General features: G+C 54.5%; 1 protein-coding gene across 1 annotated transcript; it reads right to left on the bottom strand.

The window, feature by feature from the left end:
• Positions 1-2,307: 2,307 nt before the first annotated feature.
• Positions 2,308-27,346, bottom strand: ADRB2 (adrenoceptor beta 2). The gene is made up of 2 exons (XM_021532121.4): positions 25,991-27,346; positions 2,308-5,533 (listed from the first exon to the last, which is right to left on the bottom strand). Exons 1-2 carry the CDS (start codon positions 27,162-27,164, stop codon positions 5,499-5,501), a joined length of 1,209 nt encoding a protein of 402 aa, XP_021387796.1. The 5' UTR covers positions 27,165-27,346; the 3' UTR covers positions 2,308-5,498.
• Between the last annotated feature and the right edge of the window lie 402 nt (positions 27,347-27,748).

Here is a 27,748-nt window from a genome sequence, read left to right as displayed (position 1 = left end):
GCTATGCTATGGTATGCTATGCTATGTTATGCTATGTTATGTTATGTTATGTTATGTTATGTTATGTTATGTTATGTTATGTTATGTTATGTTATATTTCGTTTCCATGGAGACCAATCCAGAGCATCCGGGAATTCAGCATTCTCCTACAGCAATCCAAATGGTGGGAAATCACCAGCTTGGAATGGTTTCCTCCAATATTAGCTGGGATTTGTGCCTTTTGAATGGAAATAAATGTGAATTCAGCTTGTGCCTAGGGAAGAAAATGCTCCAGGAATGATTTTGGGGTTAAGGCATCAGGGAAAAGGACATGGCATCCAGAAGGGAAATAAGGGAGGCAGGGAAAGGGATACATCATCCAAAAGGGAATTATGGAAGGCAGGGAAAGGGATGCAAAATCCAGAAAGGAATTAAGGAAGGCAGGGAAAGGGACGCAACACCCAGAAGGGAATTAAGAAATGCAAGGAAAGGGACACATCATCCAGAAGGGAAATAAGGAAGGTAGGGAAAGGGACACAAGACCCAGAATGGAATTAGGGGAGGCAGGGAAAGTACCTGCTGCTTATTTTAGAGCAGAATGTTAAAAGGATGCCGAGAGATGAAGGCTCATCCCAAAGGGATGTGGCTGTGCCTGGGGTGGCTCTTTGTGGGCACAGCCCCTCACTCCTCCTCCATCCTCCCAAAAAATCCATGCCCGGGATGGGCACCACAGGGAGGCATCCCACATGGATTGCCGGGGGCTGGCAGCCCTGCTGACAAAACGACTTTAAAAATTGCAGCAGCCACAAGAGAAGCCCCTGCTTCTTCCTCAGCCTCTGCAGGCTGCCAGGTAGCCCCAAATCCAGCCAGGTGTGGGGTTTTGAGGAACCTGTTTGCATCTGGGGACCACGGGGCCGCCAGAGCCTCGAGGAACGAACAGGACAGAAAACGAGAGCCAGGAGTGGATGTGTGGGTGGAAAAGGGTCCTTGGATTCCTGGAAGGATTCGAGTGCCTCGTAAAACAGCCTCGCTCAGCCAGCAAGCGCTGACACGGCGGCTAAACAACGCTGCTCCCAGGGGGCTTAAAGCTGCCATCATCCACGTTCATAGCTCGGACCATGAAAGGATGAAGAAAGGGTTCACAGCAGCGATGTGCTGCCATCATCTCCTCCCAGCCCTTCGCTCCCGAGCTGTAGGAACCTCAGGAGGATGTCTGGACACTGGCTGGGCTGGCTGGAGCTTGGGTGGGCTCCTGGCAAATGAGGCTTGACACTTCTCCAGTCCCAAAACCCAGGGCTGACCCCAGAGCTCTGCAAATCCACGTGCAAAGGCTGGGAGATGGAGGGAAATCCATCCTGGAGGAAAATCCATCCATGCCTGCAGAGGTTGGGCAAGGCTCTGAGGTGGGTGGGTGGCACACAAGGTGACTTTGGGAATGTCCACAGACACCAGGGATGAGCTTTTTAGTGCTCAGTGGCACTAAAAGCAGGGGGTCACTCCACAGGGATCTGTGCAGCTTTTCAGGTTGTCCTGTGATAAAATTCCCAAATTCTCATTTTCAGGCTGTCCTGTGATAAAATTCCCAAATTCTCCTGGCAGTGCTGCCTGCAGCTCCTGCCAGAGCAGTGTGAAACCCCAGGGTGCTGCTGCCTGGAGCATCTTTATGGATTAGGGCTCTCCAGGATCTCCACTGGTTTTAATCGGGGCAATTAATTGTCTCATCATTAATTCAGTTGGAAATGTGTCATTTTGATTCTTCCCTCGTTTGGGGACCCATTTTTCCCCTGCCAAAGGCTGTTGAGAAGCTGCAGTGCTGTCACTGCCACCCTGCCCTGGGTCACCCGGGGGAGCAGCAGCGATGGGGAGGAGGAATTAAGGAGCTGCTCTCAGATTTATTTGGGTGAAGAACCAGCCCAGGGGACAGGACGGTGCCACAGCTGACTCCAGGTTCCTCTGCTGCCATCCTGCATCCCTTGGGATGCTCAGCACCTTCTTCATCTCCCTTCACCCTCTTTTTTCTCCTTCTTGGTTGGTTTGGTGCCTCCTCCTCCTGCAGCCCCACACCCCTGCCCTGCTGCTGCTCAGCTCCGTTCCAGCCCAGTCCAAGAGCCCATTCCAACTGGAGTTATGGGCACCAGGAACCCCTGCAGGGGCTCTGCCCCCTGCTCTGGCCCACTCTGTGATGGAATTGTTGCTTTTCCTGACTCCATCCATCCTCTCCTCCCGGTGCCACAGCCCCTCCCAAACTGCCCTGGTGTTCCTGTGCTCCCCCAGCCAGGTGCAGCCCCTCCCTCTGGGAGCTGGGATAAAGAAGAGTGGCAAGAGCAGCACGTTTCCATTCTTTATTCGTCGGAACAATTTGTTCTTTGACAGGAGCAGAGCTGTGACCCTCCCCAGGCCAGCTCCCTGTGTGCCCCCAGCTCCCTGCAGCTCTGCTTGGGTGCCAGCTGCAGCTCCAGCCCTTGGTGGGATTCCCAGGCAGGGCAGAGCTCAGTTTCCATTCCCCACACGCTCCCAGGACATCTCCACAGGGATGCTGGAGCATCCCTGCTGCCGGAGCTCAGGCTGGGCTTTGCTGAGCAATCCCTGGCCGTGCATTCCTCCCTGCCAGGGATTGCTCCCCACGGGATCACAGAGGGTTTAGGTTGGGAGGGACATTAGGGATCATTTCACTCATTAAAGATCATTTAACTCATTAAAGATCATTTAATTCCCACCTTGCCATGGCAGGGACACCTTCCGCTATCCCAGGTGGCTCCAAGCCCCATCCAACCTCATCATTCCAGGGATGAGGCAGCCACAGCTTTTCTGGGAAATCCATTCCAGGGCCTCACCACCCTCACAGAGAAGGATTCCTTCCTGATATTTTGGGACACGAGTGCTCAGTGCCAACACTGATCCATTTTGGCTCCATTTGCCCTTTCCCTGCACCCCAAAGGAGGGAGGGAGCAGCAGCTGGGCACTGCCAGGGGCTGCTCCAGGGGTGGGTTTGGATTCCTCATGGATGACCAGGCTCATCCTGTGCCAGGACAGGCAGTGGCAGCAATCAGGGAGCCAGGGAGGTCTTGGAAGGGGAAGAGGAGCCCTGGTGAAGTGGCAGGAGAGCGGGAGCAGCAGGTGCTTGAGGAGCAGCACGAGGGAAGGTGGAATGAAGCTGCCAGGAGAAAACACAGGTGGAAAACTCCCAGCAGCTCCTGCTGGGGAGCACGGAGCCACCTCGCAGGGGACAGCAGGATGTCCCCGGGGTCAGGGCACTCAGAAATAGATCCAGCAGGGAATGGAACCCCTGGAACACCCTGGAGGGGCTCAGGCAGGTGGATTTTGGCCAGCTCTGCAAGGTAGGTCCCTGCTTTTGGGCTGGCAAAGGATTGAAGTTCATCCCTTGTCTCCCTGCTCCTGCTCTTGCACATCAGGGACTGGGGAGAAAGAGAACAGCCACAGCCCCATCCCTAAGCTGCAAACAACCCCAAGGACCGTGTTTCCAGTACAGAATAAGGGACTGGAGCCAGCCAGGATCTTCTGAGGAGCAGGTTTTTATTGGGAAATATCTCCCTTCAGCAGGTTTGGCCTAAACCTTGGCAGGGCTCTTCAGGGGGAAGGGAGAAATCCGGTTCTCCTAGGGCAGCTGGGAGCTGTGCCGGGGATTCCAGGGCATCCTGAAAGCTGTGGAGAGCAGCAGGGCACCCGGGAGCCCCCAGGTGAGCAGCTCCATGGCCCTGCACAGAGAGCTGGGATAGAGGGGCACCGCTGAGCTCTGCAGCCTCTGTCCTCCCCAAAAATCTCTGCCCTGAAAGATCCACACTTCATCCTCCCCCCAGGGACACTTCTGGTCTCAGCTTTTCCTCTTCCCTCGTGTGCCCACCCCCTGCCCACAGAATCCTGGAATGGAAGGACCTTAGAGCTCAGCCAGCTCCACCCCTCGCCATGGGCAGGGTCACCTTCCACCATCCCAGGCTGCTCAGAGCTCCGTCCACCCATCCTTGGGCACTTCCAGGGGTGCCACATCCTTTTCAGATCTCACAGAACCACAGAGTGAGTTTGCTCAGAAGGAACCTTGACGACCACATCTGACTGACAAGTCAGCTGAAAAAACGGGAATTTAATTCAGAGCTGGAGAAAGGAACAAGTCCAGAATATGCCAGTGTTTTTGTTTTCATGGGCAGGGACACCTTCCACCATCCCAGGCTGCTCAGAGCTCCATCCACCCATCCATGGGCACTTCCAGGGGTGCCACATCCTTTTCAGACTTTACAGAACCACGGGGTGAGTTTGCTTGGGAGGAACCCTGAAGACCCCACCAGTCCAACCCGCCCAGCACAGCAGGACACCTTCACCAGGAGCTCACTCCTGCTGTGGTGGGAGGTGTCCCTGTGTCCTGCCCCTCACACAGGCCTGGCTCTCTGTGGGGAGGGGGCTCCTTTAGCAGCTTCACATCAAGCAGCGAGATAATAAATAAATAAATAGGATTGCACGGGAGGGAAAGCTTCTGCAGCTGGAAGCCCGAGAGGGAAGGTCTGAGATGGGGCTCCCACAGTTCAGTACCAGCACGTCCTGCCCAGCTCTGGCAGCAGCTCAGTGACCTCTTGGCCACCACCTGCCAGTCCAGCATGTTTTTTATGGTTTTCAGCCAGTTTGTCCTGCTGTTTGCTGCCTGAGGATGTAACTCCATCTCTTTCTCTGCTTAATTGGCTTCCCACCATCCAAAGTCAGGAGCTGAGCATGCTCCTTCCCACAGCTGCAGGAGGGGGATGGATGTTCTGTCATGTTCTGAGCCTCAGGTGGGAAATCCTGGCTCCCAAGGTGGCTGGTCCTGCTAAAATGTGATTTCCTCAAGGAGAAGGATTGCCAGGTCCCAGGCTTTCCAGTGGCTGAGGTCCAGGCAGGACAGTTGGAGATTTTTTTTGGAGCAAGGAGAGAACAAAGGCCCCATTCCTGTCCTGTGCCAATCCTTGTGCTCCTTTGTGACAGTCAGGGCCCCCCGTGCTCTCTAGAGGAGAAGAGGTAGACAGAGAAGACACCAGAAGGAGAAACAAGCACAGAATAAATCGAAGGAAGCTTCCATGCTCCCCTCTCTTGGTCTTGCACCAATTCCTGCTTCACCTGGATCCCCACCCAGCCCGTGGCCACCAGCACGTCCTGCTGGGCTCCTCAGCTGGCCCTGGGACCTGCCTGTGCCTCTTCCAAACCAGCTGGAGACCACACCTGGGCCTGGTGCTCCCTTTGGGAAAGGCTTTTCCATGGGGGGGAAAAATCCCTCAGCACCTTTGTCAGGGTTTGCACATCCCCTCCTCCAGTTCCTGCGGCTTCCTGGTGTCCTCCAAGGCTCTCCGAGCCTCTCCTGGTCCCTTGGTTGTCCTTGCCCAGCTTCTCCTGGAGGTGCTGCGTGGTGGGTGATGGGTTGGGCTGAGGACCTCTGCTTCCCACAGCATCCCCCGGCTCGGGGAGGCGAGGCCGTGCTCCCGCTCCATCTCTGCAGAGCCCTCACGAGCTCTGGTGGTGAGGAACGCAGGGTGGCTCCTTCAGCTCTCCACCATTCCTGGGCATCCGGGGATCTCTGGGGGAAAAAAGGGAAAACAGCATTAATTTAGCACAGCGAGGTTGGGAGAGAGGAGGGATTTGGATGCCAAAGCCAGGAGAGGGATTAAACCTCTTTCCTTGATTGTGGAGATATGTAATGACTGACAAGTCAGATGAATAAATGGGAAATTAATTCAGAGATAGAGAAAGGAACAAGTACAGAATATGCCAGTGTTTTTATTTTCTGGAAGTGATATTTTTTTAATAAGGACATGTAAAAGATTATCATCTGGGTGTGTAGGAGAAGAAAACAGCTTTAAAGCCAAAATGGATCTGCAGAGAGAGGAAAAAAAAAACCATATCTGTTCTTTGGGAACACAATGCCTCTCTCAGAAGAATTCTGGGTATCCAAACTGGAGTTGTACTTCTTGTGCAAATCAAGGATGAAGTTCCAACGTGACAGGGATGATTTGCACCAGTGTCTCTTGCCAGCATCTCTTTAAAAACATTATTTGTACTCCATCTGCCCTGTAAAGTGTGTTTATCCCTCCTTCCTTCCTTCCTTGCTCCCTGCTTCCCTTCCTCCTCCTCCCCACCCTGTTGGAGAAGAATTTCTTCTCAATATCCCACCTCAACCTCCTCTCTCTCGATTTGAAGCCATTCCCCCTTGTCCTGCCCCTACAATTCCTGAGGACAATGGGATATCTTGGGGTTGGTGAGCTCTTTAGAAATTCCCTGTGTGAAATAGCCCCGGCTCTGCAACTCCAGCAATTTCCACGGGCAGCATTCCCCCAGGGACCAAGGAGCAGCAGCTTGTGCAGGGTGGACAACCCACCCAGACGTGAAGGATGGATGGTGAAAGCCGTGGCTCTGTGTGCTGAGGAATGCTGAGCACCCTGGAGATGTTCCAGAACAAATCTGGAAACTCGGAGCGAAGCTCCTCTGCCCTTTTCCATCAGCTGGGAGCCCGAGGCCTCTCCTGCAGCAATTTGTGGGAGTCCAGAGCTTCCCTCTGGCTGCCCTGGGACACTGGCAGGGGTCAGGAACCCCCTGGACAGAGCCCCCAGAGACACTGGCTGTGATCTCTGCCCATGGAAAAGAGTTTTCAATCTTACAGGATCAATTACCAGCTCTGAGTGTCTGATATCAGTAATAATTAAGTGTGGCACAGGTGCAAAAGTAAAATTTTAGGATTCCAGATTAGGGGTCCAAAGGGGACAAGATGGAGGAAATTGGGTGTGCCTTGTCCTTTTCTCCTTCTTCATGCCCTCCATGTCTCACTGTGGTGTTGGCATTTTTCTGTTGGTTCAGGCTGGGGACACACTGTCCAACGTAGGTGACAGATATTGGCACGTTCTTGTAAATGCAGCCCAGGGAGTTTCTGGTATTTAATGTTTGTCACATCCCACTGAGGGCAGAGCCCCACACGCTGCCCTGCAGGACAGAGCTGGGCAGGGCAGCAGAACATGTGAGAGATAAACAGAATAAACAACCTGGAAACCAGCACAGATGAATTACAACTTCTTCTTTGGCAACAGGGCTGAAAGACAGAGACTTTCTACAATCTCAGAATCATCAATACCTCATATTCCGACAGCAATCCTATGGATGGTGCTTTTCAGCTTCCAAGGAAACCTGAAACTTCCCCGAAGCTCCCAGGGCAAAGCCACTGGTGGGGATCAAGTGGGAAGGAAAAGGGGATACTCCAAAATAATTCCATTTCTGTGTTCATCCCAACACGAGCCAAAGGGTGGGATCACCCCTGTGGGGCTGCCCTGAACAGTGTCAGGCCATGGGAACAATCACTTTACACAGGATTTATCCTTGCATTAATGGCCTGGAGCTCTTGGAGCTGTGCTGAAGGTACAACTCATTTCCATCAGCTTTCACAGAAAGGGTGATAAAGTTCTGGAATGTTCTGCCCAGGGAGGTGGTGCAGTCCCCATCCCTGGGTGTGTTTGACAAAGCCTGGATGTGGCACTGGGTGCCAGGGTTGAGTTGAGGTGTTGGGGCTGGGTTGGACTCGATGATCTCGAAGGTCTCTTCCAACCCGGTGATTCTGTGAATTCTGTGAATAATCCCAGCAAAATCCATGGAATTGCTCTGCTGTCAGCACTGCAGCCCAGAGCAAGCCCTGCCTTGCTGCTCAGCCCCAGGACACGCTGAGCCCAAGCTTTTTTGGAGCAAACCAGCAGCACCATTCCAAAAATCAAGGAATCAAACTCCCCTTCGCAATTCCACCGCGGCGCCGCCGCCAGCGCGGCCATCCCGCGTTTATCCTCGTGTCACTGAGAGAGGATTTAGCCCTGACTGATTTATTCCCCTGTAAAAGCGAGGTGCAGGGGGAGCGGGGTCTGCAGCTTGTCCAGGCCCTGATGGAAGGCAGCGCTGTCCAAAGGGCGGCAGAATCCCAGGAATCTTTATTTATGGGCTCCGAGTGCGCGCGGAGGGAGGAGGGCTGCGAGATGGCAGCTCGAATAAACAGCACAGCCCTTCTCCCAAACATCTGCCTCGTAAAAAGCACAAAATCAGATGTGTCCTGGAACGCTGCTGGCTGCTCCCAGTGACACGGACGGAGCACAGCTCGCCTGACCCCTTCCAACATTTCCTCTGCCCCGGGAGCTGAATTCCTCAAGGTCCACAAGGCAAAGCTTAATATTCAAAACAGAAGTTGGCCAAGGGAAGCCTCGCAGCCTCTGAGTGGTGCCTGTTCACCTGTGGGAATCTTGGATTCAGCACACGTCCCACAAAGCGAGGAATGCACAGCCTTGGGAACAACTTCCCAGCTGGAATCCACTCCTTTACGTTCCCTCCTTTTGGTTCAGGACAGTCCTAGGAGAGGTGGAAGCCTGATGATGATGTTTTTGGTCATTAGTCCTAATTAATCCCAGGCTCAAGGACAGCCATTGCACAGGATGAAGAGCTGATGAGAAAGGCAGAATTCCCTTTCCAGTCAATGGGAATGGATTGTTGCCCACAGAGTCACGGCAGGAGTTTGAAATGGCTCCCATGGGACATTTCCCAAGGGGTCAAGGAGAGGATGAAGAGGAAAAAAAAAAAATCCCTGTGGATTCTTAGTGCTTTGCACTAAGTGGTTTTGCAAATCAGCAGGAGCAGCAGTGACAGGATGTGGGGAATGGCTTCAGACTGAAAGGAAGTAGGGTTAGATGGGACGTTGGGAAGAAATCCTTCCCTGTGAGGGTGCCCAGAGCAGCTGGGGCTGCCCCTGGATCCCTGGGAGTGCCCAAGGCCAAGCTGGATGAGACTTGGAGCACTCTGGGGTAGTAGAAGCTGTCCCTGCCCATGGCAGGGGTGGAATGAGATGATTTTTACGGTCCCTTCCAACCCAGACCGTTCTGGGAACTTCTGATTCCATAAATTTTATATTTGCTTCCCTCCATTTGAGCCCTGTACCCTGTGAAATCTCCATGGGAGCTGAATGTCCATGGACATGGAGATCTCTGCAGGCAGCTGAGCAGCTCCTCCCCAATCCAAGGGTTCAGGGTGGAATGAGGGCAGAGCAAGGCAGAATTTCCTGCTCCAGCCCTCCAGGAAGCAGGAAAATCTGCCAGCCTTGCCCTGCACCGTCTGCACCTCCACAGGGGTCTGACAACCCAGTCGAGCCTGGCACAGCTCCTCTCCAGACTGTCCCTCCTTTCCTTTGCTGCCTCTCTGAGCTTTCCTGGGAAACTCCTGCTATTTTATCCTGTTTCTGCAACCTGCCATCCCCCATTTGCCAACAGCTCCTCCCGGAACATTTAAACAGCATCTGCTCCCAGTGCGGGGTGTGAGAGGGATCCTGGGGCACAGCAACAGGAGAGGAACCATCAGGTGCCCCTGCACAGCTCCAGGGAAAAGAAAAACCTGTGAATGCCTGTAAAAAGCCAAGGTGTAGCATCAAAAAGAACCCCGGAGTGTCCCAGTCCCAGATTTAGTCTGGTTTATGATCACTTTTATCGAGGAAAGGAGAAATTCCAGCTCATCCCTTCCAGTTTGCTGTGCCAAGGCCAGCACAGCCCTGCTGGGCTTTTGGTCCAGCAGCCACAAAGTCAAGCTGGGACACAAATTCCCAGTTAGTTGTTAGCACACATCCAGCCTTCTCCACGAGCCAGGCACCAAATTAACTCCACATATCCACTTGCTGGCTGTGGTATCAAACTTCTCTGAAGATCCAAGTCCTCTGTGCCCTTAATCCCCACGTGAAGGATCTCCCAGCACTGGGATATCACTCAAATCTACCCAAGTGAAGATCCCTGGCTCCCACACTGGTGCAGCTCCATTCCTAAACCCCAAATCTGGATTTTCATCTCCTTTGCTGAAAAATAATGTCCCCATCAAATGATGGGCTTGAAGGACTTCAATTTTTCCAGGCAGAAGATCATCCAAGTACCTCTGGGAAGCAGCCAGGATGGGAACAGCTGCAAAGCCACAGGATTTTAAAAGCTCTTTCCCTCTCCTTCCCTTGTCCCACCTTTTCTGAGAGTCTTTTTTCTTCTGTTCAGTTTTGGGAAGTAGGACACAATTTGCTTTGGGTCTTGTGGGTTTATTTTTTATCATTGAACAGATTGAATGTTGTTCCCAACAGAGGGAGCAGGGACCAGGGACAGAATCATGGAATGACTGGGGCTGGAAGGAAACTGAAAATCACCCAGTGCCAACCCTGCCATGGCAGGGACACCTTCCACTGTCCCAGGGTGCTCCAAGCCCTGTCCAGCCTGGCCCTGGGCACTGCCAGGGATGGGGCAGCCCTCCCAGGGAAGGATTTAATCCCAATATCCCACCTAAACCAACGCTCTCCCCTTGTTTTGTGGCGCTGTAATTTCCTTTTCTTGGTGTGATGCCAGCAGAGTGTAGACTTGTCCCTAAGCCTGGCTGACACCCAATTTCCTCTGCAGATATTCCAGCTAACACAGGGCTTAAACCCAAGCCAAACAAGTTAACAATGAGCAGAACAGCCTTCATTCTGTAGGAACAACAGATCCCCTCCTCCTCCTGCCTGTGGGCTCCTCACAAAGCAAGATCTGGGATGGAATTTTGAATTCTCCACCTGCCTTTGGTCTCCTCACAAAGGAAGATCTGGGATGGAATTTTAATTTCTCTCCTCCATCTGCATTTGGTCTCCACACAAAGGAAGATCTGAGATGGAGTTTTGAATTCTCCACCTGCCTTAGAGCCCCTCACAAAGGAAGATCTGAGATGGAATTTTGGATTCTCCACCTGCCTCTGGCCTCCTCATGAAGATCTGAGATGGAATTTCAGCTCCCTCCTGCCACAATCCAAGCTCAGAGCTCTGAGCAAGCTGCTCTCCCTGCAGGGGATTCTGGTGGGATCTTGGGATGATCTCCAGGGTTCTCTCCCCGTTCCTGCAGCCCTGTGAAACACAGAGGGAGGAGCAGTGCTGTGTGCCAAGCCCATCAGGCCATGGAATGTCAAAAGCATGGAGACACCACCAAATCCTCTCAAGAAAATAGCAGACAACGATCCTCCAGATGGGAAAGAGCCAGGGACCTGACAGAAGTGGGATTATCAGCAGGTGCCTGTGGATGCCTGGAGGGGATCTTCACCAAAAACATCCCACATTTTCAGAAAGCAGCGTTTGTGGACGTTTGGATTCCAGCAGTGAAAATCCTTCCCCGGAATCACATCATCGCTTGTGGAATTCAGCTCTGAACTCTGAATTCCTCCGACTGCTCCGAGGATTGCTCGGAAAACTTGTAAACGGACTTGGGGTGGTCAGTTTGATTGTTTTATGCAAAATATCTCAGCGTCAGGGGGAAATGCAGAAGGATTTTTGTTTTAGGAAGTCCAACAGTGCCTGGTAAATGAATGCTCAGCCAGGGGTTTGCTTCCTACCACAAAAACCAGGGAGATCCTCTCCATCTGCTCATGCTGCTGTCTCCCACCTGAGGGCAAGAAGAAAATCTTTTGCAGACTGAGCAGCGTGTTTGTTCTGCTCCTCAGAAATTCTCTGCCCAGGGTGGAGCATCCATCAGCTCTCCTCCCCATCCCCTCCTCCCAGAACTCCAAGGATTCAAACTGCCCCTGTTCTCCCTTCCCACAGAAGCAACCCCACAGCAAACACATTTATTTCAGCCTGGAGGAGCAGAAGTGGCAATTCCTGCACTCGGATTTTGGAGGATGCTGCTCCTGGGGAGTTTCATGGATCTTCCATGCCATTAAATCAGTGACAAGCAGGTCAGAAATGCACAATTACACGGGGCAGGGAGAGGGACAGAGCCCCAGCTGGCCTCTTGTACAACACATCCCCACTGTTTGTTTCCAGCTGTTTCCAACTGTTTCTGGAGTTGAAGCTCCAGAACTTCAACCTCATTCCCAAAATCTCCTCGGGCAATCGCTCACTCAGCAGCAGCTGCACCTGGCTCAGAGTAAAACCCGATTTTTTTTCCCCCTGATTGTTCTCACCCACATCAAAGGGTGGAGCACAGGAGTTGTGCCAAGCCTGGTGAACACTCCCAGGGCTGAAGCTATTGTAAACACAGGCGAACCCAATGGGAAGAAATGCTGATGTCTGACTCAATTCAGAAGGCTGAATGGTTTCTTTATTATAACTGTGCTAAAATACAGTAATATACTATATAAAAGGAGGATACTAAAACTACCTACTACTTTTTCTGACTCTAACACAACTCGTGACCCTCTCTGAGAGTCCAGCCCCAGGTGGGTTGGATTGGGTTGGGTTGGGTTGGGTTGGGTTGGGTTGAATTGGATTGGGTTTGGTTGGGTTGGGTTGGGTTGGATTGGATTGGATTGGATTGGATTGGATTGGATTGGATTGGATTGGATTGGATTGGATTGGATTGGATTGGATTGGATTGGATTGGATTGGGTTGGGTTGGGTTGGATTGGATTGGGTTGGATTGGGTTGGGTTGGGTTGGGTTGGATTGGATTGGATTGGATTGGATTGGATTGGCCACCAGGCTCAAACAATCCTCACCAGAATCCAACCAAGCAACACCCCAGGTAAACAATTCTCCAAACACATTCCACATGGGAAAAACAAGGAGCAGAAATAGAAATTGTTTTCTCTTTCATTTCTCTCTGTGCACCTCTATGAAAAACCCTGAGAGGGAGAGAAACATGCTTGCCACACTAAAGCTGGGTGGGTTGGGCTCACACCGAGCTTTGGTTCAGCAGAGCTGGGCTGGCAGAGCTGGGCTGGCAGCAGGGTGCTGATGCTATCACAGGCAGACACAACAGCCGGGCACCCAGGGCTGTTTGCCCATCACACCTGGGCAAACACAGCCTGAAAAGTGCAAACACAGTTTTCCCAGAGCCCAGCTCCCACTGCTGACGGCACCAGGGCGGCTCAGCCCGCCGCCTTCTCCTGCTCTGCTCCCTGGCAAGCCCCTTCTGCGGGGACTGAGCACATGGTTGGCATCTGCCAGGGAGATATAAAAAGCTTTCCCTGCGGGGTGGAGCTCGGCTGCTTGGTGAGGTCATGGTTCCAGTCACGGTGACCTGCTGCACTTGATGGATGTGGTCCTTCCTCCGTGCCCCTGCCAGCAGCAGCTTCTGGAGCTTGGGGTTGTCTTGTCCACCCTTCCCAGGGCAAATCCCAGCTCACAGCACAACAGCCAGCCCAGCCTGTCCTCCTGACCCTCAGAGAGGGGCTGGAAACCAGACAGACGCTCCTTGCAGAAGGAAAAGTGCAGGAATGTGCAGAAAGGCAGGGGTGGGATGCTGAGGGGACACAAGGTTTTCATTTGGGTCGCTTATTTATTGTAATTTCCCTCCTGTTTAGGAAGGCTGAGAAGAGCAGCCGTCACCTGAAACCTCATTTGAGAATGGGTGGTCCCAAGACTTGTGCAGGGATGGGAGGGGTGTTCAAGGAGCTCATCTGCAGCCCTCTGAGCATCTGAAATTGGAGATTTTCAGGCGTGTTTTATTTTAAATCAACTTCATAGTTGTGATAGAGCTGAAATCTGAAGGATCCAAGCTTTTTACAGAGCTGGGTGACATTGTCTGGTTCCTCCACACCAGGCCCTGTGATTCCAGTGCTCACTGCAGAGGCAGCAGGACAGAGCAGGGCTCAGGATCACATAAAGTGGCCAAAAAAACCCTTTGCTGTGCAGTAAGAGAGTGATTTCTGTGCACAGAAATCAGCAAGAGGAGTGTGGGAACGATAACTGAGCTTCCCATAAATGACTGGAAGCCAAACTTTAACAAATTCCATGTAAGGAAGATGAAAGGAGGAGCGGGTGGGATTTATCCAGCTCCACACATTTCTTCAGCTCCATTATTCTCACCTCCAAAACCAGTCCAGCAGCCTTTTAATCCCTCAGCAGCTCATCTCGAGATTGGCTCTCTTACTAACAACAAAGTGCTCGCTCTCCCCATCACCTTCCTTTGAAGGAGCCGTGGGTGGGGTGAGGATTCCTGTGGGGAGAAGCAGGGCAGGAGACACAGGTTTAGGAGCTGATGTCCCTCTGGTTTCTCAGGAGACACAGATTTAGGAGTGATGTCCCTCTGGTTTATCAGGGGACACAGATTTAGGAGCTGATGTCCCTCTGGTTTATCAGGAGACACAGGTTTAGGAGTGATGTTCCCTCTGGTTTATCAGGAGACACAGGTTTAGAGGCTGATGTCCCTCTGGTTTATCAGGAGACACAGATTCAGGAGCTGATGTCCCTCTGTTTGTCAGGGGACACAGATTTAGGAGTGATGTCCCTCTGGTTTCTCAGGAGACACAGGTTTAGGAGGTGATGTCCCTCTGGCTTGTCCCAAACTCTTGTATCCAGGGAAGAAGTGGACATCCCTTCCTTCTGCAGAAACACAGCCTGAAAAACTTCCAGGCCACTTCTGAGCAGGATAAGCCATCCCTGGCTCTGCACTAGAGCAGAGAATCCCTTCTGGAATGAATACATTTCTCTTAGGAATTGTAACAACAAGGAATTGGATCTCCTGGCTAAATCCACAAGGGATTTATGTCCTCCAGCGGGGACCTGGCTGTTCCTAGAATTAGCATTTGTACAGAAATCTCCATGGTCAGCCTACGACTCTCTGTTCCATTTGCATTGATGCAATCGCCCTCTGCACTCCCCAAGAAATGAGGGAGAAATGAAGGAGAAATGAGGGAGAAATGAGGGAGAAATGAAGGAGAAATGAGGGAGAAATGAGGGAGAAATGAGGGAGAAATGAGGGAGAAATGAGGCAGCTCACATAAACCACCCCGAGGGCAGGGGAAGGACAGAGCTGCTGCAAACACAGCCTGGCCGCATGGGCAAGGAAGGGAATTCAGCAGGTGCTCAAGGTGAGGGAACGAGCTGGCAGGGGCTGCAGGCACCTTAGGTTAGGATTACTGAAGACTAAAAAAAATACAACTGTCAAATGCATTTCTACTGCTGCCAGGCATGGATTGCATGTTTGGAGTGAAGGGTTTTGGGGGTCCAGCTCTGAGTGTCATTCCCTTGGTGATCTGGGAGATCTCCTTGTCCTACAGCCATTCTCGGAAGTGGCAGAGGAAGAGAAGGGTTATACCCTAAAAAAACACAAGATAAAATGGCTTTCTACTGCTGCCAGGCATGGATTGCATGTTTGGAGTGAAGGATTTTGGGGCTTCAGCCCTGAGTCTCATCCCCTCAGTGATCTGGAAGATCTCATTGTCCCACAGCCACCCTTGGTAGTGGCAGAGGAAGAGAAGGGTTTCACCCTAAAAAATACAACATCAAATGGCTTTCTACTGCTGCCAGGCATGGATTGCACATTTGGAGTGAAGGGTTTTGGGGGTCCAGCTCTGTCTCATCCCCTCGGTGATCCGGGAGATCTCCTTGTCCCACAGCCACCCTCAGAAGTGGCAGAGAAGGGTTTATGCACTGGCAGGTCCTGGCAGGTGGCAGTGGCAGGTCCTGGCAGGTGGCAGTGGCAGGTGGCACGGGCTGGGCTGGGCTGTGAGTCACCAGGACACTGACTCGTTTCTAATCTGGGCCCTGCTGTTTGTCACCACGGTGACACCTTCACGCTGCATTTCTCTCTTCCTGCCACTCCACAATCCCTCGTCCCGAAGCTCTTGAGGGTTCCACACAAAGCCTGGAGGGACATTCTGGCCTTTCCACATCCCCGTGTGTCAGTAACAGCACAATCTCTGCCAGGACTGCACAGCCAGGCAGCTGCTTCTCAGGGCTGGACACATCCCCATGCTCCAAGGCTCCTGCTAGTTCTGGCACTCAAAGGTTCCTCACTTTGCACGAGTTTTTCTCTAAAACATAATTTTGTCGGCAATAATTTGTGGGCAGGGCAATGAATAGAACAAACACTTGAAAAATTTAACGACGCATTTTGCAAATCATCTGAATTTTGCAATGCCTAATCAAGGCGGTCTTTTTTCAGAGAAAAAAACAAAAACAAACCTATTCCATTATTAACAAAGGATCTCTTCTCACAAGTGTCCCATTGGAAAATGGACATTTGGACCATGGTTTGCATCCCTATACAGGCAGGGTCCTGTCTATCCCATGGGTTGCCACCTTCCCGTGGGAAGTCTGGAATTCCCTGGGGCACGGTGAGCTGTGGGTGCCTCCCCCATCCTCTGGGGCTGCCCCTGGATCAGTGGCAGTGACAGCTCGAGTTCCCAGGGCCAAGCCCTGGGGAAAGCTGCGTGATGGACACACCATCATGGACAACGCTGACCTGTCCTTTCCAAACAAAGCACAGCTCCTGGCTGGCGCTGTGGACACCTCAGGGTGACAAATAAAGAGGAAATTAAGATTAAGACCAGCAAAACTCCTGGGAGCGACGCTGATGCCGAAGCCCAGCAGCATGCCAGGTACCCAACCCCTTCCCACAACCCTTCAGCTGGGAAAACCCCGCTTCCCCTTCACCTCTTCTGGCTGGCAAAGTGCTCAGAGGTTGAGCTGGATCCTCTGAGGGGTCTTTCCCAACCTCAGTGGCTCTGTGGTTCCCCATTCCAGCTCCTGGTCAGCGAGGCCAGGCAGGACACGGGGTGGCTGTGCTGCTCTGTCTCCATACCTGTCACACACTCACCCCAAAGGCATCCCCAGCCCCAGAGCCACAGCAACGCCTGCTGCACGCCCTCCCAGCCCTTCCCAGAAGGAAGCAAAGCTGCTGCTCCTTCCAGAGGCAGCCATCATCTCCTCACACCTCCAGGAGCAGATGGGAACGGCCAAGGTGGGAGGGCAGAGGCAGCAGCCAGACTGCCTGTCCTGAAACATAGATCTTGAACAGAAACACAGATCCTGTCCTGAAACACAGATCCTGTCCTTAAACAGAGACCCTGAACAGAAACACAGACCCTGCCCTAAAACAGAGAACCTGTTTTAAACACAGACCCTGCCCTGAAACACAGACCCTGTCCTTAAATCAAGATCCTGTCCTGAAACACAAATCTTGAACAGGAACAGAGATCCTGCACAGAAATGCAGATCCTGTACAGAAACACAGAACCTGTTTTAAACACAGCCCCTGCCCTGAGACACAACCCTTCTCTCTGTGGTTGTGCTTTCCCTTTCCCTGCCCTCTGAGCTCCCCTTGGCCTCGGTGCCACAGGGATTTTCTTGGCTCTCTGAAGGAGGACACGAGCCCCTCTGGTGTCAGAGACTCAGAGCAGGATTTGGGCTCTGCTGAAGCCTCCCCCAGCCCAGAGGATCCAGGTTTAGCCCAGGGGATCCAGGTTTAGCTCAGAGGATCCAGGTTTAGCCCAGGGGATCCAGGTTTAGCTCAGAGGATCCAGGTTTAGCCCAGAGGATCCAGGTTTAGCTCAGGGGATCCAGGTTTAGCCCAGAGGATCCAGGTTTAGCTCAGAGGATCCAGGTTTAGAGGGGATCCAGGTTTAGTCAGAGGATCCAGGTTTAGCCCAGGGGATGCAGGTTTAGCTCAGAGGATCCACGTTTAGAGGGGTTCCAGGTTTAGCCCAGAGGATCCCATTTTAGAGGGGATCCAGGTTTAGCCCAGAGGATCCAGGTTTAGCCCAGAGGATCCAGGTTTAGAGGGGATCCAGGTTTAGCCCAGAGGATCCCGGTTTAGAGGGGATCCAGGTTTAGTCAGAGGATCCAGGTTTAGAGGGGATCCAGGTTTAGTCAGAGGATCCAGGTTTAGAGGGGATCCAGGTTTAGTCAGAGGATCCAGGTTTAGAGGGGATCCAGGTTTAGAGGGGATCCAGGTTTAGAGGGGATCCAGGTTTAGCCCAGAGGATCCCGGTTTAGAGGGGATCCAGGTTTAGTCAGAGGATCCAGGTTTAGAGGGGATCCAGGTTTAGCCCAGCATCTCTCTCTCATGCAGACCTGGCCGTGCTGCTGACACTTTCCTCCCAAAAATCACCAGCAGCAGCAGCTCCTGCTCTCCTGGGGCAGAGCCCAGCTTGCAGGGCTGGGACAGCCTGGCCCAACCTTCCCCAACATGAAGGCAATGGAGAGGCAGGAATCCTCTGAGCACTGAGAAGGGATTGGATTCCCCAGAACTGACCCCGTTCCCCCACCCTGCTCCCCTACAGATATTTTGGGGTGCCAGCAGCACTGCTGCACACAGCCATGCTTCCTCTCACTTCCACCATCAGAAAACACACACAGCTCCCGCTGACACATTTGATTTCAAGGCCAGACAGCAAGAAACTTATTTAGGTCTCCAGTTTTTCTCAGAAAAAAATGCCACACATTTCCACTGACATATCCAATACAACAGGGTGGGATTTTCAGGCTTTGGAATCCTGTAACCCCAGGGATATTTTGCCCTGCTTCTGAAGCCTTCTTCAAGGCTGCCTCACTATTTGCTGTCCCATGGGACCTCCATGCAACAGGCACCAAGGAGCTCATGTCCTGACAGGCACCACTGAACCTGATTCCAGCATGGCTTTGGGGGTGATAAGATATTTTTTCAGCAGCGTGTTTCTTGCTTCAGCTGCAAAATATCAAGATGAAGCTGTTCCCACCCAGGGATGAACAAGCATTTCCTTCAGCCAGGGAGAAAAAAAAAAAATATTAAGGAGAGGTTTTTCACACTCACATACACTTAAGAGGAAAAAATATTTACATGAGGGGAAAAAGGACTTGGCAGGGCCTCCCCTGAGGCCATTTGCTGTTTATGCATTTCTCAGGCCTGGGCTGAGGCTGCAGAGCCTGAACCTCCCTGAGCCACTGGGGGACTGATTTTAGGGCTGGGAGATGCCCTTGGTGTGGAGTTGTGCCCCCAGGCTCTGCCAGTGGCTCCCCAGGGCCTTTCCTTTGGCATTCCTGGAGGATCAGAGCCAGGAGGGGCTGCTGGCATCCTCAGGGGAGATCAGGACTGGCTCTGAGCACCTCTCAAGCCCTGCCACCTTTCCAGGTGAAATATTCCCTGTCAGGAACGTCCTGTTTCAGCAAGGAAAGGTGGGTGGCAGCTGCTGCTCCCCACAGGTGTTGAAGGTCTGACTGAATTTTCCTTCCTGCAGTCAGCCATGGCTGGGGCTCTGTATCCCTTGAAAACACAAATTGTTATAATTTGGCAGGAAATGCCTGGTGCAATCTCTCCCTGTCCGAGCTATAAAATTCCCTGCTGTTGTTTCTGGAAAGGAGAAGCCTCAAAACGTGCTGGACACGGTGTCCTCTGCTGCCAAGGCTTCATCCTGGGCTTTAGTGGCACAAAGGACACAAAATCCTCGTCACTGCAACATTCTGGGCTGGCATCCTGCTTTGCATCCCTCCTGCTCTTTCCTCACCCCCACCTGGAGCAGGAGGGACAGCAGAGGACAGGTCAGGAGGTTGGTACCTCTCCAAAGAAACACCTCCAGGAGCTTTTCCAAGATGAAGCAACCTGGGGCAGACAGAATTTCCCCAAACTCTGCTGCTGCCACGCCGTTCCTGCAGGACAATTCACCTCATCACCTTCCTCCATCCTCCACATCTGGGGAAGCTGCAGCTCCCTCCCAGCCCAGGGCAGGATTAAACCCTCCCAGCTGCTGGAAGTGCTCCACAGGGGCACAGGATCCATCCACTGTTGCCAGTCCAAACAGAGAAGCAGGTGGGTTTTTAAACCCCTGTCTGCAGATGCTGATGGGAGAAGGGAAAACCAGAGAGTGCTGAGCACCCACAACCCCCTCCCCACTGCCAGGGCTCCAAGCTAAAAGATAAATTAAGGAAGTTTTTGTCCACACTGTGTTTCCTCCCTGCTCCTTGAGGTGTTGGTTTTCTTTAATGAGCCCTGAAGGATTCACTGGGGAAGTGTTGGGAAATATGGGAGAAATGGCTTGAAGCAAGGACACTTGGCTACAGCATAAATACCATAAATCCTCTTTATTTAAACATGACAGTCAATAAATACTCGGAGTTTTGAACATACAGATCTTCATCTCTGCACTTACCTGGCACAGCAAACCCTTTACATTTCCTTGTTTAGGCACAGCTCTATGTATGCTGGATATAGATAATGGAGACACGCAGACATGTATTTATATGTGCACTTGTGCAAAAATGACCTTACCAAGGACAGGAAACAAGTGAATATTTCCCAATCCACTCTCCCTGGCACTGGCAATATTGCACAGAAATATAGCTGGATGCCACAGGCAAAATGGGAAAACTGAAACTGCATGCATGGAGAAGCAGCAAATCCACTTTTTTTTTTTTTCCATGATGGAGAAAGTTTAAAAAACCTCAGTGCCCTTTAAATACTGTGCTTGATTCAGCACCTTTACACACAGCAATTCCAGCTGCCAGATCCAGGGAGACGGGGGTTGTGTCCTGCTCTTACAACACTCCAGGACAGAGAATCTCCTTCCAAGCTGTGCAAACTCCACTTCCAGCTCTGTCCAGAGCTGGGCTCTGTCCCTAAAACCCCAGGGGAGCTGGCTGGGCTTTGTCTGTGCCAGGCAAACATCAGGGTATGATGGGGAGAGGTCGTTCCACAGGGTCTGCTGTGGGAACAGCATCTCCCAGGAGCCAGTGCTGCTGGAAAACTCCTGCCCCGCTCTGGAATATGACAAAAAGCATCTCCAGGCTGCTGTGGGTGCAGCTGGTGCCCCACAGAAATGTGCTGATGTGAGGGTGTAGCCAAGGGCCAGCACCCTCACAGCCCGGGCTGTGTGCTCAGTGCAAAATGAGCCCCCAGCAAGAGAGATCAGTGCTGGTGTTTGCTCTCAGAAGAGCTCCAATAGAAGCAGAACAAGGGGGAGAAATGCTGGGGCTGCTGGGTTGAAGTCTCAGAGAGAGCCAAGCTTTCACACTGGAAGAGATTTTTTTGCACAGGGAGGAGATGCCGAGGTGGCCACGGAGCAGAGAGAGCAAGAAAAATGTGAAAAGGGCGAGGAAAGGAACCCTCACCCTGCAGGACACGGACCTCGGGGAGCCCGGAGTGGCACTGCCTGTCCCCCCTGTGCTCCCCTGAACCTGCAGAACCTCCTGGGTGTGTTCCCATCGCAGGAGTTACCAAACCATGGGGTCAGCCAAGGGGCTGGGGGCTCTGCATGGGCAGCTGGGGAGGGGAAGAAGAGCAGCAGCAGCTTCCCCAAGCCCTCCTTCCATCCCCATGGCCCAGGGACACTGCCTGGTGAGGAAACCTCTGCTCCCCTGTTGTCTTTAGGGTGGCACTTTGGCAGAGAGCAGAGAAGGGAACAAAGCAGGTCAAGCTGCCTCCTGCCAGGGGAATGAATGTGCTCAGAAACCCATCTCCTTGGGAAAAGGATTCATCATAAACACTGGGAGGCAGAGGGCTGGCAAAGGGAGGGACAAAGCCCTTGCCTCAGTCTGTGGGCTTTGAAACTCCTGGAGATGGAGTTAAAGGTGCTTTGGGAGCACCCAGTCCTAACAAAGCACTCGAGCCACATTTCCAGGTGGGGATCTGCACCCAGACCCTCCTCCCTGTTCAGTTCCACATCTCCCCAGTGGCACAGCAAGCTGCATTTCCAGCCCTGGCTGCCCAGAGAGCCAAGGCTGCCCGGGGATGCTCCCAGGAGGTGAAGGGCTGGTGCAACCCAGCAGCTTTCTGTCCTGGGGAACGGAGCAAAGACAGCCCTGGCGTGGAAACTGCAGCTGCCCCAGCCCCAGGCAGGAGCACAGCCAGGGCAGGATTTTGTAACAGCACCCAGGCTGTGCTTGTGACGTTCACTCCACCGTGACTTTAAAAACAAAAACAATCTGTTTGGCCAACGTGGATAAAAGCAGTGAATGTAGGGCCGAGCTCCAGCTGGCTGCACAGCAGCACCTGGGGGTTGTGTCCCCTCTGTGTCCCCTCTGTGTCCCCTCTGTGTCACCTCTGTGTCCCCTCTGTGTCCCCTCTGTGTCACCTCCTCTGTGGCAGTGGCACGAGGTACAAGCCAGCAGCACAGCGTTTGCTTTAGGCTGCTCTGTTTTGCAGGATGAATTTCATGTTTGTCACTGATTTCCCTCCAATGAAGTCACCACCGTGTGCTTTATCAGATGTGTTTAACCTGAGCCAACTCTGCCAGTGTAAAATCCTAAAATCCAATTTAAACAGCAACTCCTGACTTCAGTGATCCATTTTTAAACGTGTCTATAAAACTTGTTAATACAAAACATTTTAACATGACGAAGTTCTTTTTGGTTTTTTTTTCTAATCATGGGAAGGTTTGGCTTTGGTGGTGCCATAATATTTTCTCCTCCACTATTTCTCTCTTTTGATTCCAGCTGCCCCCAGAACTGCACAGTTTATATTTCACCAGTTTTAGTAATGTTGCCTTAGAGGAAAGAAATCACTTCTTCAACACCCAGACTCCACTGCAGGCTTGAGGTTTCCTGGCAGTGCCGCTGAGCTTTGCAGTGCCGAGGTCATTTGTCCAGAGCAAACAGCCCAAAATTCCCTGTCTCTTCCACACCCACGTGCTCTGGGTGCTGGAGTGGTTCTGCAAATAATCACTTGCTCATCTCTCAGCTTTGGCTACCCACAGCCACAATATTTGAAGTAAGAAGAGGAAGCCAAAAAAAGAGAACAATTATTTGGACAACAAATCCTGCTCCACAAGCGCTCCCGAAATGCAAATAATTCCTCATGGTGAAAATACAAACCACAGCAGAGAGCTGGGCATGGGAATTCTCTGTGCCAGAGGGTCCTGGGGGCTGGCCTGACCCCCCATCACTGCAGGGCACCTCTGTGCCCTCGCCACCCTCAAACCCACAGCGCCCTGGGCACCACAGGATCCTGCCCACTGCGGAACTGAGTGACGGGCAGGAGCCAAAATACAGGAGATAAAGCAAGGCAGAGGGATTGATCTCTGCAGTCGAGAGGTTAATTCTCATTTCTCCTGAGTGCTGCTTAATGATCACAGCCTGCACAGAGCTAATTGCATCTGCAGCTCCAGACTGAGTGCCTGCACTGAGTGTGCACCTACACCGAGTGTGCACCTACACCGAGTGTGCACCTACACCGAGGAGGTGTGCCTACACTATGTGTGCACCTACACTGAGTGTGCACCCACAGCGAGTAGGTGTACCTACACAGAATTTGCACCTGCACTGAGTGTGCACCTACACCGAGTAGGTGTACCTACACAGAATTTGCACCTGCACTGAGTGTGCACCTGCACTGTGTACCTACACTGAGTGTGTTCCTACATCGAGTGTGCACCTACACTGAGTAGGTGTGCCTGCACCGAGTGTGCACCTGCACCGAGTGTGCACCTGCACTGTGTACCTCAGTGTAGGAACTCGGTGTTCCTACACCAAGTGTCCATCTACACCGAGTAGGTGTACCTGCACTGAGTATGCACCTACATTGTGTTCCTATACTGAATGTGTTCCTACACTGAGTGTGTACCTGCACCGAGTGTGCACCTACAGTGAGTGTGTACCTACACTGAGTATGTTCCGGTACTGTGTTCCTACACCACATGTGTTCATACACTGTGTTCCTACACCAAGTGTGTACGTGCATCGAGTGTGCTCCTACATCGAGTGTGTACCCACACTGAGTAGTGCTACACTGTGTTCCTACACCAAGTGTGTACGTGCACCGAGTGTGTTCCTACACCAAGTGTGTTCTTACACTGAATGTGTTCCTACACCGAGTGTGTACCTACACTGAGCAGTACTCCTACACCAAGTTCCTACACCGAGTGTACCTACACCAAGCCCACAGCTCCGCGCTCTCAGCGCTGGTGCAGCACGGAGCGAGCAGCGCCTGCCAGTGCCGCTCCTGCCCTGTAAATGTTTATCCCGGGGGCTGCCCTGCGGCCGCTCACGCCACCGAGTGTCACCGTGCCACCGCACCCTTCCCGTGCCGCTCCCCGGGCACCGGGGCACGGCTGGCATCCCTTCACCGTGTCACCGCACCGCACCGGGGCACCGGGGCACGGCTGGCATCCCTTCACCGTGTCACCACACCGGGGCACGGCTGGCATCCCTTCACCGTGACACCACACCGGGGCACGGCTGGCATCCCTTCACCGTGACACCGCACCACACCGGGGTATGGCTGGCATCCCTTCACCGTGTCACCGCACCACACTGGGGCACCGGGGCACAGCTGGCATCCCTTCACCGTGACACCACACCAGGGCACGGCTGGCATCCCTTCACCGTGACACCGCACCGGGGCACGGCTGGCATCCCTTCACCGTGTCACCGCACCGGGGCACGGCTGGCATCCCTTCACCGTGTCACCGCACCGCACCGGGGCACCGGGGCACGGCTGGCATCCCTTCACCGTGACACCACACCGGGGCACGGCTGGCATCCCTTCACCGTGACACCGCACCGGGGCACGGCTGGCATCCTTCCCGAGCCAGCACGGAGAGCACGGAAGCGCTCCCGGCACATTCCTTGGCCCCGCTCGGTGCCGAGGCGACAACAGGAGCCGAGTCAGTCACAGCTTGGGGAGGAGAGGGCTCTTAGCGCTGCTCCTCCTTCCCAGGCAGGATCAGCAGCATTTTGGGAAAAGGAGCAGCAGGAATTCCCGGAGCCCCGCGTTTTACCCGGAGAGCTCCAGCAGTTTGTCCCCAGGCTGACACCCCCCGTGCTCCCTGCCCGTCCGGGGGGATTCCCCTCCAGCCCTGTGGGCACCAGCGCTCGGGGCGAGTCCTCAGAGCAGCCGAGGCCACACGGGCACGGCCGGGGGTGTCGGTAACCAGAAACCCGCTCCGCTCCCGTCCCACCCCGGCTCCTCCGGGACGGGGCACGGCGCTGCCCCAAAGCCGCTCTGCCTCCTGCTGCATCGGGACTCAGCCCCGGGCTGGCCGCTCGCCACCCACTCAGGTCCCCTGGGCACCCAGAGACCCCCACACCCCCAAACTGAGCACGGAGCGAGCCGACAACGCCACCAACACCAGCAGCAACAGCAACAGCAACACCGACAGCAACACCAATACCAACATCAACACCAACATCACATCACCGTGGTGCGGGGAGAGCGCGTGGAAATGCGGGGACTCCGCACGCCCGAGCATTCCCCGGGACACCACGGCCCGAGAGGTCCCGGGAGCAGCTTTTCCTGCCCTTTTCCCGAGTATTCCTGAAAGAACCCCGCACTGCACACCCTTCCGGCACCGGGGTGCGCCCCCAGCCCAAATCGCTGCCCCCCTCCAGGCAGGGACTCTCCTGTCCTGTCCTGTCCTGTCCTGTCCTGTCCTGTCCTGTCCCGGGGACACCTGGCAGAGCCTGGCACACGGGACAAACCCCCTCCACACCCAACCCCAGCGACCTGCAGCCGTGCCGCGGTCGGAGCGGCGCTTCCAGGGTGCCACGGAAAATCCAAACCTCCTCCCGTCCCACCTCCCCGGGCTCGCTGTCATCTGAGCCTCGCAGTTAAACAAACCGGGCGCTTTACGAGCTTTTGGCTGGGCTGTGATTGTAGCCGCGTGTCACCCGACTTCCCAGTGCCACATTCCTGAGTCCCACAGTCACAGGCTCACATTCTAGGCAAACGATTCCGTTTATTTATATTTTTTTTTTCCCCTGCAGAAAGTCCTGTGGCACTCGGCAAAACAAAACCCCGCAGAGCACTCGCAGTTTTTGGGCGGTGATCAAACTGTCCCAGCGCCGGCAGCCCCGAGCCTGCCCCGCTGCCTGCATCCCTTCCCCGCCGGTTCGTCGCAGATCAAATTCAGGGGTTTTGCCATCTCCGCAAAGTGCCCCGGGCTGGACAACCCTGCCACCCCTGCCCCTGGCCTGGAGGGCTCCCACAGCCACTAGCGGGGATGTGACAAGGGGACCGGGAGCGGTCCCACCGGGCAGGGGGGTCCAGCCCCGCTCCCAGCTCCCACAAGGTCATGAGGTAGTTCAGTGCCAGGCCAGTTCAGTCCCGGCCACGGCCAGAAATCCCTCCGGGGACGAGCATCCTGCACAGCCTGGCGTCCCCCACCCCGCTAAGGGACCCCCGGGTCGTGCCCAAAACCAGGGGGGGCTGCCAGCAGCCCCTCCGCCCTGCCAGGGGCCAGCTTGCAGAGTTTGAGTTTGGGGTTTCTTGCAGCTGTTAGGTTTTAGGCGCTCTCTAAAAAACAATCACTCTCGTTACGAAAGGAGGTTGATTTTCATTGGAAAGGCTCCTCTGTGCACCCCCCGCCCGAGCCCCCAGCACCCTCCCCGCCGGGCACAGTACCTTTGCCGTGCAAAAAGTCCTCGGGGCGAGGGAAGGAGCCCTCCTCGCAGAGCAAGTCGCAGGTTTTATCCGGGGCCAGGGGGTAGCCGTTGTCCTCCTCGTTGTAGTCGCTCCTGCCGTTGCTGTTGGAGTAGCCGTTGGCGTACATCTTGAGGGCGGACCTGCGCAGGCACAGCAGCTCCTGGAAGGCGTACCTGAAGTCGGGGCTCCGGCAGTAGATCAGGGGGTTGAAGGCAGAGTTGACGTAGCCCAGCCAGTTCAAGAGGATGTACAGGTACTTGGGAATGATGTTGTCCTGGATGACGTGCACGATGTTGACGATGAAGAAGGGCAGCCAGCACAGCGTGAAGGTGCCCATGATGATGCCCAGGGTTTTGAGGGCCTTGTGCTCCTTCAAGAAGAACTTGGAGGAGCGGCGGTGCCCGGCTCCCCCTTTCTGCTCCTGCTCCTTGTTCTGGGTGTGAAACCTCCCCTCGCTCCTGTCTATCTTCTGCAGCTGCTTCTTGGCCACCTGGAAGACCCTGGCGTACACGAAGACCATGACGACGAGGGGCAGGTAGAAGGAGATGATGGAGGAGGCGATGGCGTAGGCTTGGTTGGTGAAGAAGTCGCAGCACATCTCGTTCTGGTAGCAGCGGATGGCGTCCTCGTGGTCTGCCCGGTACCAGTGCATCTGGATGGGCAGGAAGGAGGTCAGGCCCGACACCACCCACACCACCAGGATGACCACGCGCGCCTTGCCCTTGGTCAGCAGGCTCTGGTACTTGAACGGGGACGTGATGGCGAAGTACCGGTCCACGGCGATGACGCACAGGGTCTCGATGCTGGCCGTGACGCACAGCACGTCCAAAGAGGTCCAGAACTCGCACCAGAAGTTCCCAAACTTCCACATCTCCATGATGATGTGGCAGGCGCCGAAGGGCACCACGGCCAGCCCCATGACCAGGTCGGCACAGGCCAGCGAGGTGATGAAGTAGTTGGTGACAGTCTGCAGGCGCTGGAAGCGGGCGATGGCCGTGATCACCAGCACGTTGCCGAAGACGATGGCCAGCACGATCACCGACATCAGGATGCCCATGCCCACCATCCACACGTCCCGCGACACCGTGGGGTCGGCGGCGCTCTGGTTGGCGCTGGCGTTGCCGCCGGGCAGCTCCGTCCCCGCCGCGGCCATGGCCCGGCGACAGCCCCGGGGCGGCGGGGAGGGCTCGGCTCCGCTCAGCGCTCCGCAGCCGCGGCGCCGCTCCGGGAGCCGCGCATACTGGACAGGTGCGGGGCAGGCGCGGGGCCGCTGCGCTGGGGCACCCGGCGCCGCTCCGCTCCGCTCCCGTCCCGTCCCAGCCCGTGTCCCAGCCCGTGTCCCAGCCCGTTAGGCGCCGCGGAGCTTTTTAAGTGACAGCAGCCCGTGACATCAGCCCGCCGCAGCCAATGGCAGCCGGCACCGCACCCCGGCCCCCCCGCACCCCGCGGCCACCCCCGCCTGCCCCACGCGTGTCCCCGCCCCGCCGGCCGCATCCCCGCGCCCCGCTCGCCCCGCTCCGTGCGCGCTCCCCTTCCCCGCGGTGCTCTCCGTTTCCCCTGCCCCGAGGTGTGCTTACCGGGGCCTCCCCTTCCCCGTGGGGTTCTCCCTTCCCTGCCCCGGGGTGCGCTCACTGCGGGCTCCCCTTCCCCGCGGGGTTCTCCCGTCCCCGTCCCGGGGTGCGCTGACCGCCCGCTCCCCTTCCCCGCGGTGCTCTCCCTTCCCCCTGCCCCGAGGTA

Source organism: Lonchura striata, chromosome 13, assembly GCF_050655825.1.
Source record: "Lonchura striata isolate lonStrDom1 chromosome 13, ASM5065582v1, whole genome shotgun sequence".
Classification (NCBI taxonomy): domain Eukaryota; kingdom Metazoa; phylum Chordata; class Aves; order Passeriformes; family Estrildidae; genus Lonchura; species Lonchura striata.
The sequence above is the reverse complement of the archived record's forward strand: the minus strand, read 5'-3'. Positions and strand labels throughout refer to the sequence as shown.